This window comes from Bos indicus, chromosome 8 (genome assembly GCF_029378745.1).
Source record: "Bos indicus isolate NIAB-ARS_2022 breed Sahiwal x Tharparkar chromosome 8, NIAB-ARS_B.indTharparkar_mat_pri_1.0, whole genome shotgun sequence".
Lineage (NCBI taxonomy): Eukaryota > Metazoa > Chordata > Mammalia > Artiodactyla > Bovidae > Bos > Bos indicus.
Genome location: NC_091767.1, coordinates 23,469,171 through 23,483,839, shown reverse-complemented (window position 1 = coordinate 23,483,839; position 14,669 = coordinate 23,469,171). Strand labels below are relative to the sequence as shown.

General features: G+C 38.9%; 1 protein-coding gene across 4 annotated transcripts in view; it reads left to right on the top strand.

Annotated features, from left to right (window-relative positions):
- The window catches only part of FOCAD (focadhesin), a 302,497-nt gene that overhangs the window by 185,404 nt on the left and 102,424 nt on the right, over window positions 1–14,669 (top strand). For all 4 annotated transcript variants that reach the window (XM_019965885.2, XM_070794470.1, XM_070794471.1 and 1 more), the window contains 2 exons: window positions 3,474–3,612; window positions 9,406–9,591. In XM_019965885.2, coding sequence (XP_019821444.2) covers window positions 3,474–3,612; window positions 9,406–9,591 — 325 coding nt within the window. The remainder of the gene's footprint in view (window positions 1–3,473; window positions 3,613–9,405; window positions 9,592–14,669) is intronic.

The following is a 14,669-nucleotide window of genomic DNA, read 5'->3' as shown; positions in this document are numbered from 1 at the left end:
ACCAACATTTTATCATTTTAACAAGCATTCTTTCATAAGTCTTCCCTCGATTTTCCCTAGTTATACTCATGTTGATCTTATTCCATTGTTGCATACAAGTCAAGGGAAAAGGCTGGGACTAGTATAGGGAAGCTGGAACAAATGCTTGAAGAAAAGTGAGCGGAGGAGCAGGGATGTGTAATGAAGCCAGGGTCTAACAGTAAGTGCTAATCTGTTCAGGAGAATCAGCTCACTTTTGAAGAACCATAATTGAAGGAGTAATCATACCATTATAAGTAGGCAGAGTATTTCTGTACTTAAATGACAGTACATTTCTAATTTCTTTGTTAAAATATATGCATATGTAAGATATAGACAAATGTTGTTAAATTAAATCATTTTTTACATATTATATATATATATATTATAAGGTTGAGCAGAAACACTGGATAAGCTAAAATGTGTGCAAAAAAGATCATATTCTTTTATATGAAGTAATTCTGGAATTAAGAGTGTTTGGTTATCGTGCATAGTTCACACGCCAGTTCAGGTCCGTCTGAAGGGTGCGGCAGCTTCTACTTCTGTTTCCTATGCTTCCGCTTATGTGGCTACCTCCTCAGCTGCTCCCTCCTCCAGATCACACTCTCTCCCCTTTCCTCTCTTTCTTATAGCCTTCCTTCCTTTCTTTTTAAACAACTTTGAAAAGTGAAAGTGTTAGTCACTCAGTCGTGTCCAGCTCTTTGTGACCCCATGGACTGTAGCTCGTCAGGCTCCTCTGTTCATGGAATTCTCCAGGCAAGAATACTGGAGTGGGTTACCATTCCCTTCCCCAGGGGATCTTCCCCACCCAGGGATCGAACCCAAGTCTTCTGCATTGGCAGGTGGATTCTTTACCATCTGAGCCACCAACTTTATTGAGATATAATTTGCATCCCATAGGTTCACTCCTTTAAAGCATACAATTCTAGTGGTTTTAGTGTGTTCAAAGAATTGTTCGTGTAATCACTGAACTACCACAATCTAATTTTAGAACATTCTATTAGCCACCAATTCCCATTACCCTTCCCCCCCTCCCCAGCACTATTAATATGCTTTCTGTCTCTAAAAATTTACCTGGCCTGAACTTTTCCTATAATGAAATCATATACTATGTGGTCTTTAGTGACTAGTTTTGTTCACTTAGCATAACATTTTCCAAGTTCATGAGTAACACATACCTGCATTTAATACCCACTTATGACTGAGTAATATTCCGTTGTATAGATATGCCATATGTGCTCATGGACATTTGAGTTGCTTCCATTTTTTTGGCTATTACCACTAATGTATTCACATTCATGAACATTGATGGGCAAGTTTTGTGTGGTCATTTATTTTTACTTCTTTTGGTCATATACCTAAGAGTAGGATTGTTGGGCAGTCCTACCGGGTAACTCTGCATTTAACTTTCTGAGAAACTGTCAAACTATTTTCCGCAGGGGCTGTACCATTTTACATTTCTATGAACAGTGTATAAGGGTTCTGATTTCTCCACAATTGCACCATCCCTCTGAGTTTGCATCTTAGCTTAAGGGTTTAGTGCTGCCTTCCACCTCCCAGAGTCCCCTATCTCTGTGAACATGACATGCTGCAGAGTTTCCCAGTGCTGTGGTACTCTGGGGGCTTCCCAGGTGGCACTAGTGGGAAAGAACCCACCTGCCAATGCAAATGCAGGAGACTTAAGAGACACGAATTCAATCCCTGGTCAGGAAAATCCCTGGGAGGAGGGCATGGCAACCCACTCCGGTATTCTTGCCTGGAGAATCCCATGGGCAGAGGAGCCTGGGGGGCAACAGTCCATAGGGTCTCAAAGAGTCAGACATGAATGAAGTGACTTAGCGTGCACACACTGATGCTCTGGTGTGGTAACCAGTGTTATGCATATAGTCTCCAGCTGTAAGCATTATTGTCTATTTCCCCCTGTATGCCCTTTGAATACTTTTTTCAGTTTTTACTATGATGTGTAAAAAGTCAAGAAGCAAGGTAAACGGACCCAGAACCAACTCCTTTTGGGGAACTTTTTAGGCAGCTAGGACTAGTTAAAATCTCTAAGATAGAGGATGTCTCTGGCAGTCCAGTGGTTAAGAATCCTCCCTTCTACTGCAGGGAGTGTGGGTTCTGTTCCTGGTCAGGGAACTAAGATCCCACATGCCACATGTATGGCCAAAAAAAAAAAAATCTCTACGATATCTCTTGATGATACTAAATGTGGCAAATTCCAATTATACAAGCAGACCAGAGATGCTCAGAAAATCCTCCTTGTCAGAAACAAAAGGTTTGCAAATGTGCCACGGTTTCTCTGGTATACACTGATAGCAGCAAATGCGGGCATGCCCTCCACAGAGCATGTTATCTCTGTAATTATGGCTGGCTCAGTCCTCTGAGAATTAGGTCCTCAAGATTGAATCAGAATTAAATCTTGTCTTGGAAAGTACTCGGTAGTCAGGCTGCTTTCACTCCTTCACTAGCAAAAAAGAACACTAGTTATGGTTGAAAGGCTTCATCAGAGTTGAGGTTATTATACTTGAGAAACATTTTATCCCTGTTTTCTTTTATCCCCTTGCAAGTTTCCTGACTCAGTGCAGTTCCTAAATGGAACAATGCTTTGGGGACCTATGAAGAAGGCAGTCTGCAGGAATTGTTAATTATTTCTAAAAATAACTCTGGGAGACAGACTAATGGTAATGACTGGGTTCTGGCACTTTATGGTTATAGCAACCACTTTTATATATTTTGATTTCCTCCCCTAATGCTTAATTATCTCCATGGGCATGACAATGGTATGTCATTGAAAGTATTAAAAATTTAATTAATTGCTTGACAGTTATATCTTGTGGAAATTACAATAGTGGTAATCTTTCTACCTTTTTAATTTTTGGTTCAAATAAACCTAACTAATCACAAATCTTCAAATGGTAAATTAGACACAGTAAAGTAGAGCTACCAATTACAGATTTTAGTGTTTTTATATTCTCTTGCAACAAACTGTAGAGTCAAACAATAAGTCAACTAAAGCATTCTGTGTCTTCCTGATCTCTACTATATATCCTACTAGAAGATTTTAAGCTTTATCATAGAAATATAGCTAAAATCACTGATTTAAAAAAAATGTATTCAGACAAGGCAAATATCTAATTATAAATGATAGAAGTTCAATATACTGAATGTGTTTGCATTTCATTGTCTGATGGCGTAAAATTTTTATTAGTTTTCTCTAGTAATCATTGCTTATGCTGGTTTATGATGATTTTCTTACTATATTACCATTAGTTCTTTACATTCATCTGGGAGTGTATCTAATAAGATGATTAGAATTTACTATTTAGTTAATTTGAAAATGAATAGATTTTGAAAATCAATTTTAATGATCTTTAGACATTGTAGAGCAATGAGTCTCAATGAACTTTGAAAAGGGCAAGTAAAAGGTTTTAGTATCACCTTCTCTATCATTTCAGGTAAGACCAGAAATCCAAACTCCTGATGACCTAGATGAAGATGAAGATGAGGAGGGTGATGAAAAAGAGGTGGATCTTTCCATTCCCGGCTCTTGCTATCTCAAACTTTTGTCACTCACAGCTCCTTCAGTTTTACCAGGTGGGAAAACTGGTAAAAAAAACTTTTGTCCTATTTGGTGGGACAAAAGCTAGCATTTTTTTGTGTGTGTGCTTTTTTCTTCCTACTTCTCTAATTAATTGTGCTCTTTTGTGACATATGCATAGTCTAGCTTACTTTAGTCTTAAATACTTATATTCTATCTGTGTCCTACAGGGACTTCTTGAGATAGTATGGTGTTCCAAACACACTGAAAAATGTTAGACTTAAAACTAAACTGGATAACTAGTTTAAACAATCATTTTCACTGGAAAATTTAAATTCATTTTAAAAGTTAAATTTACTCTACAAGACAGATTTGCGGTGTGACTCTTAAGTTACTGAGTCAAATGGTTCTTTACCTTATTTATAAACTGAATGAAAAGATCATTAGAATCTTCAGGAATTTCCTGGGTAGTTTCATCACATTTCCTGGAAGTCCAGTGGTTAAGACTCAGCCTTCTAATGCAGGGGCTGTGGGTTCGATCCCTGGTCAGGGAACTAAGATCTCATATGCTTTTAGGCTTCCCTGGTGGCTCAGATGGTGAAGAATACACCTGCAATGTGGGAGACCTGGGTTCAGGGTTGGGAAAATCCCCTGGAAAAGGGAATGGCTATCCACTCTAGTAATATTCTTGCCTGGAGAATTCTGTGGACAGAGGAGCCTGGTAGGCTACAGTCCTGCTGCTGCTGCTAAGTCGCTCCAGTCATGTCTGACTCTGTGCGACCCCAGAGATGGCAGCCCACCAGGCTCCCCCGTCCCTGGGATTCTCCAGGCAAGAACACTGGAGTGGGTTGCCATTTCCTTCTCCAATGCATGAAAGTGAAAAGTGAAAGTGAAGTCGCTCAGTCGTGTCCGACTCCTAGCAACCCCATGGACTGCAGCCTACCAGGCTCCGCCATCCATGGGATTTTCCAGGCAAGAGTACTGGAGTGGGGTGCCATTGCCTTCTCCAGGCTGCAGTCCAAGAGGTTGCAAAGAATCACACATGACTTAGTGACTTTCACTTCACTTCATCATTAGAAATATATTCTTCCTTTAGAATTACTCTAAAGAAATGGTGGTACCAATATTTGAGAACTATCCATTAATGCTTTTTAAAAATAGATTAAGTTACGTGGTCATTTAGTTTTGATATAAAGTGTATAGGACCTTGACTCTTAAATAATTATTCTAATTATATCCAATTATTCCAATTCAATATTAGCCAACGTTTTTACAAGCATGCATTTATTACCTTTTTCAGTCTGAAATCTACCCTGAATATTCATGGATGTAAAAATTAAGTTCAGTAAACTCACAAAATGTCATCTTTGTCTTCTCACTAATGATCATAGTCTTCTCACTTCATAATCTCACTGGCCTATAATGTTAGAGATTTTTTGGTGGTTTTAAAAAATAATTAATTAATTAATTTGACTGCATCAGGTCTTTACTTGTGGCGTGCAGGATCTGTTAGTTGTGGCAACATGTGGGATCTAGTTCCCTAAACAGGAATCGAACCCAGGCGCCCTCATTGGGAGCACAGAGTCTTAGCCACAGGACCACCAGGGAAGTCCCATGTTAGACGTTTTTATCCTCGGTTTCATCCTACATGGAGATCCCTGAGGAATTCAGCCAAATACATTTAGTATTTATTGCTAGAGCATGCTTCTGTCCCTAAGTCCTGCCTCCTTTCATTAGAGAAAACCGAACGGTACACCTTAGACAGAGTTCATCTTTTCTTTCCCCCGTATGTCCAGTACAAGCCTTAAAGACTTGTTGCCATTTTCTTTCTCCTGTTCATCCCCACTTCTTACCTCAAGGCTCCTCAGAGTCTAGGACCTCCCAAATCCCCTGTGGTTAATAGTGGGTCCAAAGAGGAAAAACGCCTCCAGTTATCCAAATTTCCACCTACATCCCCAGATAACCGAAGAGTTCAAAGTCCTCTTGGGCTTTTAAAATGACATTGTTCCCTCTTAAATGGACCCTTACTCTAGTCTCCTGGCACTAGAAACAGGAGAAGGGGTATGTTTGTGGCCGAGGTATACTGTTGTTTCTGTCCATTCCGTATGTGCAGAGCTGTGCTGGCCGTTAACTGGCTCTTCTGCATGTTTGTACTTGATATTTACTAGTATCTGTCCCTAAGGAAGAAGAGGAGGAGTTGAGATTATCTGTATCTATTTGAGAAAATTCAATAATTAGAGTCAGTCAGGTGAATGACCTAGAGGCTGACTGTGTCTGACAGACCATGTCACCACGAGCAAAGTTCTTCATTTTTTTTTTTTAATTTTATTTTATTTTTAAACTTTACATAATTGTATTAGTTTTGCCAAATATCAAAATGAATCCGCCACAGGCATACATGTGTTCCCCATCCGAGGGTTCAAGTTCTTCATTTTTTGTTGCCTCTTATTCCCTGTGATTGTAAGAACCACGAAAAGACACTGCCTTAGAGATGTACAACCTAAGTACAGGGTGGATATATTTTAAGTTTCTAGGTACAGCAGGCAGAAGACTGAATTGCAGTGAATGTAAACTAACCCTGGCCCTTTTCTTCTTATTCCTTTCAAGTGAACAAAAGCAGTTGCAAAGTAAATCCAGTGATTTGAATTATTTTAAATAGGGATGTAACTGCTGTTGCTGCTAAGTCGCTTCAGTCGTGTCTGACTCTGTGCAACCGCATAGACGGCAGCCCACCAGGCTCTCCCATCCCTGTACTGGAGTAGGGTGCCATTGCCTTCTCCATATGCTGTAAAAGATTTTTTAATTTTGAAATAATTTCATACTTATCAGAAGTTGCAAAATTAGAGAGTACTTTTACCCAGCTATTCCCATTGATAACATCTCACATAACTTTAGTTCATTATTAATACCAGGGAATTCACTTTCATACTGTTAATTAAACTATAGACCTACTTGGATTTCATCAATTTTTTTTTACAGTGTATAAGTTTTGGGAATTAGCTTTTTTAAAAAGCTCAGTATAACATCTAAGACCCATCCAAGTAGTTATCTGTATCAATTGTTCTTTTTTTATTGCTAAGTAATATTCCATTTTGAGATGTACCCAGATGGCATTAGCAGTAAAGAACCCACCTACAAATGCAGGAATTGTCAGAGACACAGGTTCGATCCCTGGGTAAGGAAGATCCCCTGGAGAAGGGCACAGCAACCCACTCCAGTGTTCTTGCCTGGAGAATCCCTTGGACAGAGGAGCCTGACAGGCTATAGTCCACAGGGTCACCAAACTGAACCGACTTCACACGCACATAAAATGTACCATAGTTTGTCTATGTCCTCATCTGTTGGAAGACATTTGTTTTATATCTAACACTCTGTGTCCTACAGCTCTTTTCAAATCCTCACTTGATCATCTGGAAGGAAGAGACCAGGGCAAGCTTCAAAGACAATGGGGAAAATTCCTAGTTGTTAGCTTTTTCAAGCTAGCAACTTGGGACGGATGGTACTGTACATATCAGTTGCATGCATGGTATTTTACTTTCATTTAAACTGCTCTCAGGCCTGAAATTATTAGGCCTTAGTTCTCTGAAGTGCCTGACAAATAGACAAATTTTCATTTCTGGGTTAGTCTATGTGGAGATGTATACTTATCTCTTGGCATATATTATCTTTTACCAGAATAGGATCCCTTCTGTCCTCACAAGCACATAATTCTTAGGTACATTCTGAAAAGTCTAGACTCCTCCCAGCTTGAAGCAGTTATTCATGTGGTCATGTATATAGGACTTGGGATATGTGACCTGCCAATGCAAATTACCCACATTTTTCATTCAGATGATATATTGGTCAGGGTCTTCACAGGAAATTCAGAGGGAATAGTTGAGAGTTTAATAAAGGACTGCTTAAAGGTGTGCAGTCAAGGTTAAAGAAAATTCACAAGCAATAGTGGATCATCTCAGAATGGCAAATGTCTCTCAGCCTAAGAGGTAAAGGAAGGTAATAGTTACGAGAATAAGAGAGAGCTTCTGTGTCATAAATAGGTCTGCCTAAGGGGAGTCAGGCGGAGAAGGCAATGGCACCCCACTTTGTACTCTTGCCTGGAAAATCCCATGGATGGAGGAGCCTGGTAGGCTGCAGTCCATGGGGTTGCTAGGAGTCGGACACAACTGAGCAACTTCCCTTTCACTTTTCACTTTCATGCATTGGAGAAGGAAATGGCAACCCACTCCAGTGTTCTTGCCTGGAGAATCCCAGGGACGGGGGAGCCTGGTGGGAGGCCATCTATGGGGCCGCACAGAGTCAGACACGACTGAAGTGACTTAGCAGCAGCAGCAGCAGCAAGGGGAGTCAGGACCTTCAAAAGAGTGATACAGGCATCCTGGAGCAGTCCTGCAGGAGGATGTCTAGGGAGCAACATGCCCTCACCTCTGTTCTCAGCCTCTGATCTCCTACCAGTATCTCCCATTGAGTGAAGCCAGCTGAAAGCCAGAGGACAAGGGAGCCTAGTGATGCTGTTGTGAAAGGTTATTCTTCCAGGGCACAGAGCAGGGTTGGGAGGGTGGATCTGGAGGGCAAAATGGAAAACTTACTACATAGGTGTTCTCTGGACTTTGAATGGAGAAGCTTGGTTGTGCCTAGAAAGGCTCTATGTAAGAATGACAGAACTGGGTATGTAATCCATGTTCTGTGAGTATTTGCTGCCTTTAATTTAACTGTGGTCTTTTAAAGGGGACATTTAGACCTGTTCAGAATGAAATTCTAGTTCAGGTGGGTGGACTCTTGCTTTTTCTTCCTATAAGAAGAGGCACATGCAGTGGTTTCCTTTTTTGTTTCCCTTATGATTTGTTCAGCTTTATTTTTTTGTTGCTGTTTTTGTTCTGCATTGGGCAACCTCTAGTGGTCCTTGGGAAAATAACACTTGAATATAAACCTATAGTGTTAATCAAGTATTTTGCTTGAATATCCTGTCGTCTTCTGGTCCTGGATCACTATATTCCCTTATGATAAGTAAAGATGTCAAGCAATAAGGATCTTGGGCTTAATTAGAAGAAACACAAATAAATAATGAATTAGTTTTTAAAAATAAGTGTACTGATATTACTACACAATGAAGGACAGTCAGAAAAGGCTCTTTCTAAATGATAAGAAAGAGCCAGTCACATGGCAATAAAGGATTAGTGTGTTCCAGGTAGAAGGAATAGCAAGTGCAGTGGCCTTGTCTTAGGTATGAGCTTTGTGTTATTGAGGAATGGAGTAAAGCCCATGTGAAAATGTGCCTTTAACATAGCTAGGAAGGAAGGCAGGTGGTAGAGATGTAGTCAGGAGAGTCGGGGGCCGGGTCATAGGAAGCTTTGATGTTATTCTGTGTACAGTGAAACACCAGAAGGTGTTAGAGATGGAAATGACATAAAATTCTAGCTTCGGAGTAGAGGCTGGTTTGGAGGAGTAGTCATGAGGAGAAGAAATCAAGAAACAAGTTTTTAAATGCATCCAAATGAGAAAAAGAGAAGATAATGACTGGGCAAGTAGCAGTAAAAATGGAAAGGGGTGGATTTGAGATATATTTTAAAAGATAGATCTAAAAGGACTTGCTAATGAATTACATATACAAACTATGAGAAAGAGGAATTACGAATGACCAGGTTTTTAAACTTGCATAACTGAGTGCCATGTTCTGGTTTTAGGAAGACTAAGAATAGGATGAGAATCAAGACTTGTTCTTTTACTTTGTGAAATTTGATCAAAAATATAGCTAAGTTGTTGTTTTTGTGGGTGTGTGTATATGACTTAAGAATGAATGTTTCTCTTCTAGCATACGATATTTACTTTTGATCTCCTTTTATTTCTTTCAGCTTTGGAGGAATTTTTTACATCACTTGTGAAGCAAGAAATGGTGAATATGCCCCGTGGGGTGTATCACTCTGCATTGAAAGGAGGTGCCCGCTTAGATCAAGGGAAGACTGTAGCAGGAATCCCCAATTTTATGTTGAAAATGTACGAAACAAACAAGCAGCCAGGTTTGAAACCTGGCCTTGCGGGTAAGCGATACATCAGTGTATAGGTTTTTAATGTACCGATTTAAGCTTCTCTTCCAAGTAGGATGTGATTGGGCGTGGAAAGGCATTGCTGCTGCTGCCCACATCTAGACACACTGGATAAATTACAAATATGAATCACATCTTAAAGCCATTTAGAGAACTGCAGAAGCAAAGACATAAATAAAAGCAAAGAGACAGACTGAAATTACAGAATAGGGGGAACATTTTAGATGTTTCCGATTTTTTTAGGTTGTTCCCTGCCCCACGCACTGGCCCCCACCTCATAGGGGATGTTCACCCATTTTGGTTGTGGACTGGAACTGGGATTTGGCTCAGGCAGAGGCCTGTTGGAGGCCAGAAAACCGGTAAAGCTTTTAGTGGCATGAAGGGACTAGGGTGATGTGGTGATTAATTTTATGTATCATCTTAATTGGGCTAAATGACACTCAGATAACTGATAAATATGATTTCTGAGTGTGTCTGTACGTGAGTTTCCAGAAGAGGTTAGCATTTGAGTCGGCAGACTGAGTAAAGATCATCAGTGTGGGTCGGCAACATCCAAACCATTGAAGACCTGAATAGAATGAAAAGACAGAGGAAGGGTGAAGCTGGGAGATCCATCTTCTCCTGCCTTTGGACGGTGGTGCTCCTGGTTCTTGGGCTTCCTGACTCAGACTGAATTACACCACTGGCTTTCCTGGTTCTCTCGTTTGCAGACAGAAGATTGTGGGACCTCTCAGCCTCAAAATTCTTGTGAATCAATTGTGATAAAAAAAAATCTCTACTTGCTTATCTGCATATCTGTATCTATATATATCTTGTTAGTTCTGTTTTTCTGAAGATTCTAACTAATATAGGTAACAAACTGGAGATTTTCCTCTTGAGATATTTGGTGAGTTTGGAGTTTGCACTGAAAGTTAAAGAGCTAGGCTGATGCTTCTGAAAGGCAGCGGTCTCCAGTCTTACAGTACTTGGAAAACAAAGACTGACTAGGAGAATGGGCCTGAAAACCAAGTACCCAAATAGTGAGTTGATACTGGAGATCTACAGGTCTTTTCACCTGGTTGCCTTTACTCATTTTGGCCTCAGTTAGAGGCTGAAATTCAGGCTTGACCTTAACAAGAGGGTGATACAGGAGGCAGAGAAACCAACAGAGATCCTGACATTTTTGTGGTAACGCTAGTGACAAAACTGAGCTGGAGGGACTTTAAGCACACGGCATGTTTCTCCCTTAAGGTATTTGTCAAATTTTGAAGCTTTGTGGGATGGGAATTTAGAAGGTAACCTGAAAACTTCTGAGGACAGATGTAAATCTCTGAATCTCCCGTAATCTTCCCATACTGAAGAGTCAAAAACCGATTAGGCTGTCAGTTGAAAATCTTGAAGAAGGTGTGCTCTAGAAACAGGGTTGAACCAGAGGTAGACTGAGATTTACCAAAGCTATAATCAAGCCTGGCTCAGTTAAATCCCCAATTCAGTTGAGATGGTCAGTCCTTCACTCTGCCTAACAGAGGAGAAACTCCTCTGAGATAAAAAAATAACGTCATTTAGAATTTCTGTGGTTCTTTCATTACCATCCAGTATACAGGGAAACGGTTCTAAGCATTTGAAAAAGGAAGAAACTAGAAAGGAAGGGAATATTACATGGAGATAAAGCAGTCAGTATATCAGGAAGGCATCACAATTCAAATCAGTGTACACAAAATAGCAGAGTTCAAACTACATGACAAAAAATTAGAACTAACTAAATAGACAAATCCATAATACTAGTAGGAAACTCTAAAACATGTTCTTCAATGACTTGATGAATAAGCAGACGAAAAATCAAGTTCACAAAATATATGAACAATACCCTGAACAAACTTTACTTAAGTGATGCATGGAACATTGTATCTTATAGTGATATAATTTATATGCTTTTAAGTCAGATATGCAGATAACACCACCCTTATGGCAGAAAGTGAAGAGGAACTCAAAAGCCTCTTGATGAAAGTGAAAGTGGAGAGTGAAAAAGTTGGCTTAAAGCTCAACATTCAGAAAATGAAGATCATGGCATCTGGTCCCATCACTTCATGGGAAATAGATGGGGAAACTGGAAACAGTGTCAGACTATTTTGGGGGGCTCCAAAATCACTGCAGATGGTGACTGCAGCCATGAAATTAAAAGATGCTTACTCCTTGGAAGGAAAGTTATGACCAACCTAGATAGCATATTCAAAAGCAGAGACATTACTTTGCCAACAAAGGTCCGTCTAGTCAAGGCTATGGTTTTTCCTGTGGTCATGTATGGATGCGAGAGTTGGACTATGAAGAAAGCTGAGCACCGATGAATTGATGCTTTTGAACTGTGGTGTTGGAGAAGACTCTTGAGAGTCCCTTGGACTGCAAGGAGATCCAACCAGTCCATTCTGAAGGAGATCAGCCCTGGGATTTCTTTGGAAGGAATGATGCTAAAGCTGAAACTCCAGTACTTTGGCCACCTCATGCAAAGAGTTGACTCATTGGAAAAGACTCTGATGCTGGGAGGGATTGGGGGCAGGAGGAGAAGGGGATGACAGAGGATGAGATGGCTGGATAGCATCACTGATTCAATGGACGTGAGTCTGAGTGAACTCCGGGAGTTGGTGATGGACAGGGAGGCCTGGCGTGCTGCGATTCATGGGGTTGCAAAGAGTCAGACACGACTGAGTGACTGAACTGAACTGGAACTGTACATTGGGTTATTTGTCTTCTTGTTGATTTTTAAGATTTCTTTATATACACTGATAAGGAGGAAATGGAAACCTCCTGGAGGAGGAAATGGCAACCCACTCCAGTATTCTTGCCTGGAAAATCCCCATGGACAGAAGAGCCTGACGGGCTGTATAGTTCATGGCATTGCCAAGAGTCAGACATGACTGAAGCGACTTAACACACACACACACAAACTGTAGTTTGGCAACTTATCAGAATGATCATATGGCAGATCATAAACTTCAACAAATTTCAAAATATTGAAGTCATTGAGTCTGTAATAACTAGCCTGGAAATTCCACTAGCCTGGAAATTGAATAATATAGATCACCCATGGATCAAAGGAAAAATCAAAATGGAAATCAGAAAATATTTTGAACTGAATGATAATGGAAATAAGCCAAATTACAACTTGTGGGATGCAACTGAAACAGTGTTAGTGGGAAATTCATACCTTTAAAGCAAATACTGAAAAAAGAAAAGGAAAGGAAAATCAATGATAATTAAAGCTTCTATTTCAAGAAAAATGGAAAATAACAGTGAATTAAACTTAAATTATAAAGGAAAGAATAATAAATATAAGAATAAAAATCAATGAAAATAGAAAACACATAAAATAAATAAAATCAGCAAAGCCAAACATTGACTCTTTGGAAAGTTGAAAAGAATTGATAAAACCATTGTAAGTTTGAACAGAAATATAGATTACCTATACTAGGAACAACAAATGAGACAGCACTTCAGACCCCATAGCATTCAAAAAAATTATGAAGAACTTTTAGCCAGTGAATTTCACAGTTTAGATGAGACATAGAAGTTCGTCAAAATATAAAACTGCAGAACTGACAGAAAGCAGACTAGACTATATGAATAGTTTGAAATTGGGTATTAGTATTAGTATTGAAGAAATTGAGTCTGTAAGAACCTTCCCACAAAGAAACCTTAGGTGCAGATGCTTCTTTGGTGAATTTTTCAAAAAAATTAAGAAAGAAATAACAAGGATCTTTATAAACTCTAATATAGGAGGGAAAAAAGAACCCTCCTAGATGAGGTCAGCATAACCTTAATACCGAATATCAGAAGGGAATATTAAAAGCCACTCTTTTCCATGAACATAGTTGCGAAAATCTCCCCAAAATATGTTAGAAAATGGAATTCAGCAGTACATACAAAGGAAAATAAATAATAATTAGTGGGGTTAATTTAATGTTTGAAAATCAATATAATTTATTACATTAATAGCAAAAAGGCAGTATAATCTTTAGATGACCTCAATAGATGTAGAAAAAGCCTTTGAAAAACTTAGCTCCTATTCATGTTACATAAAAGACTCTCATTAAGCTCTGAATAGAACTTCTTTTATTCTGATAAAGAACATCTACAATGCCATCTTTGTACTTAATGCTGAAATAATGAAACTTTCACTCCTTGAGATTGGGGGAAAAGATATGGATGCTTGTTGTTACCACTATTATTCAGTATTGTAATGGAAGCCATAGCTAGTGTAATGAGCCAAGAAAAAGAAATAAAAGTCATACAGATTAGAAAGGAAGAGATAAAGTAGTCATTATTTGTTGATGACATGATTGTGTACATAGAAAACCCAAAATAATCTGCAGACTAATTAGGATTAATAAATGAATTAAGATTACTTTGTACAAAGATCATATAAAAATGAATTGTATATTTGTATATACATAACAAAAATGAAACTTAAAAATTGTATCATTTATACCAGTACCAAAAACCATCAAGTACCCAGAATAAATTTAACAAGAATTGTATAAAATCCTTATACTGTATGCTATAAAATACTATGGAGAAAAGTTAAAGAAATTCGAATAAATTGAGTTATATAAAGTATTTATGGACCAGAAGACACCATGCTGTAAAAATGTCAGCTCTCTCCAAGCTAATATGTTGTTTCAACCCAGCCCAATCCACATCCCAGTAGGTTTTTGGAAATTGACAGACTGATTCTAAAATTTGTGTGGAATTGCAAAATACCAATAATGGCCAAGGTAAGCGTGGAGAACAAAAACAAAATAGATGGATATACATTACCAGATATCCAGACCTATTATGAAACCATGATAATTGACAGTGTGATATTGATGCAAAAACAGGCCAACTGACTAGTGGAAGAATACGGAGTGTACAGAAACAGACCTACATATACAAGGTCACTAGACTTGTTACAAAAGTCATACTGTGGTGCTGGAGAGAAAAGGGATGATCTTTTTGAAAAATAACAAATTATATTAAAATCACAAACATGTATTAATGAAAGTATACCATTAAGAGAGTGAAAAGGCAAGGCACAGAAGACAAGTATTTTTAGAACT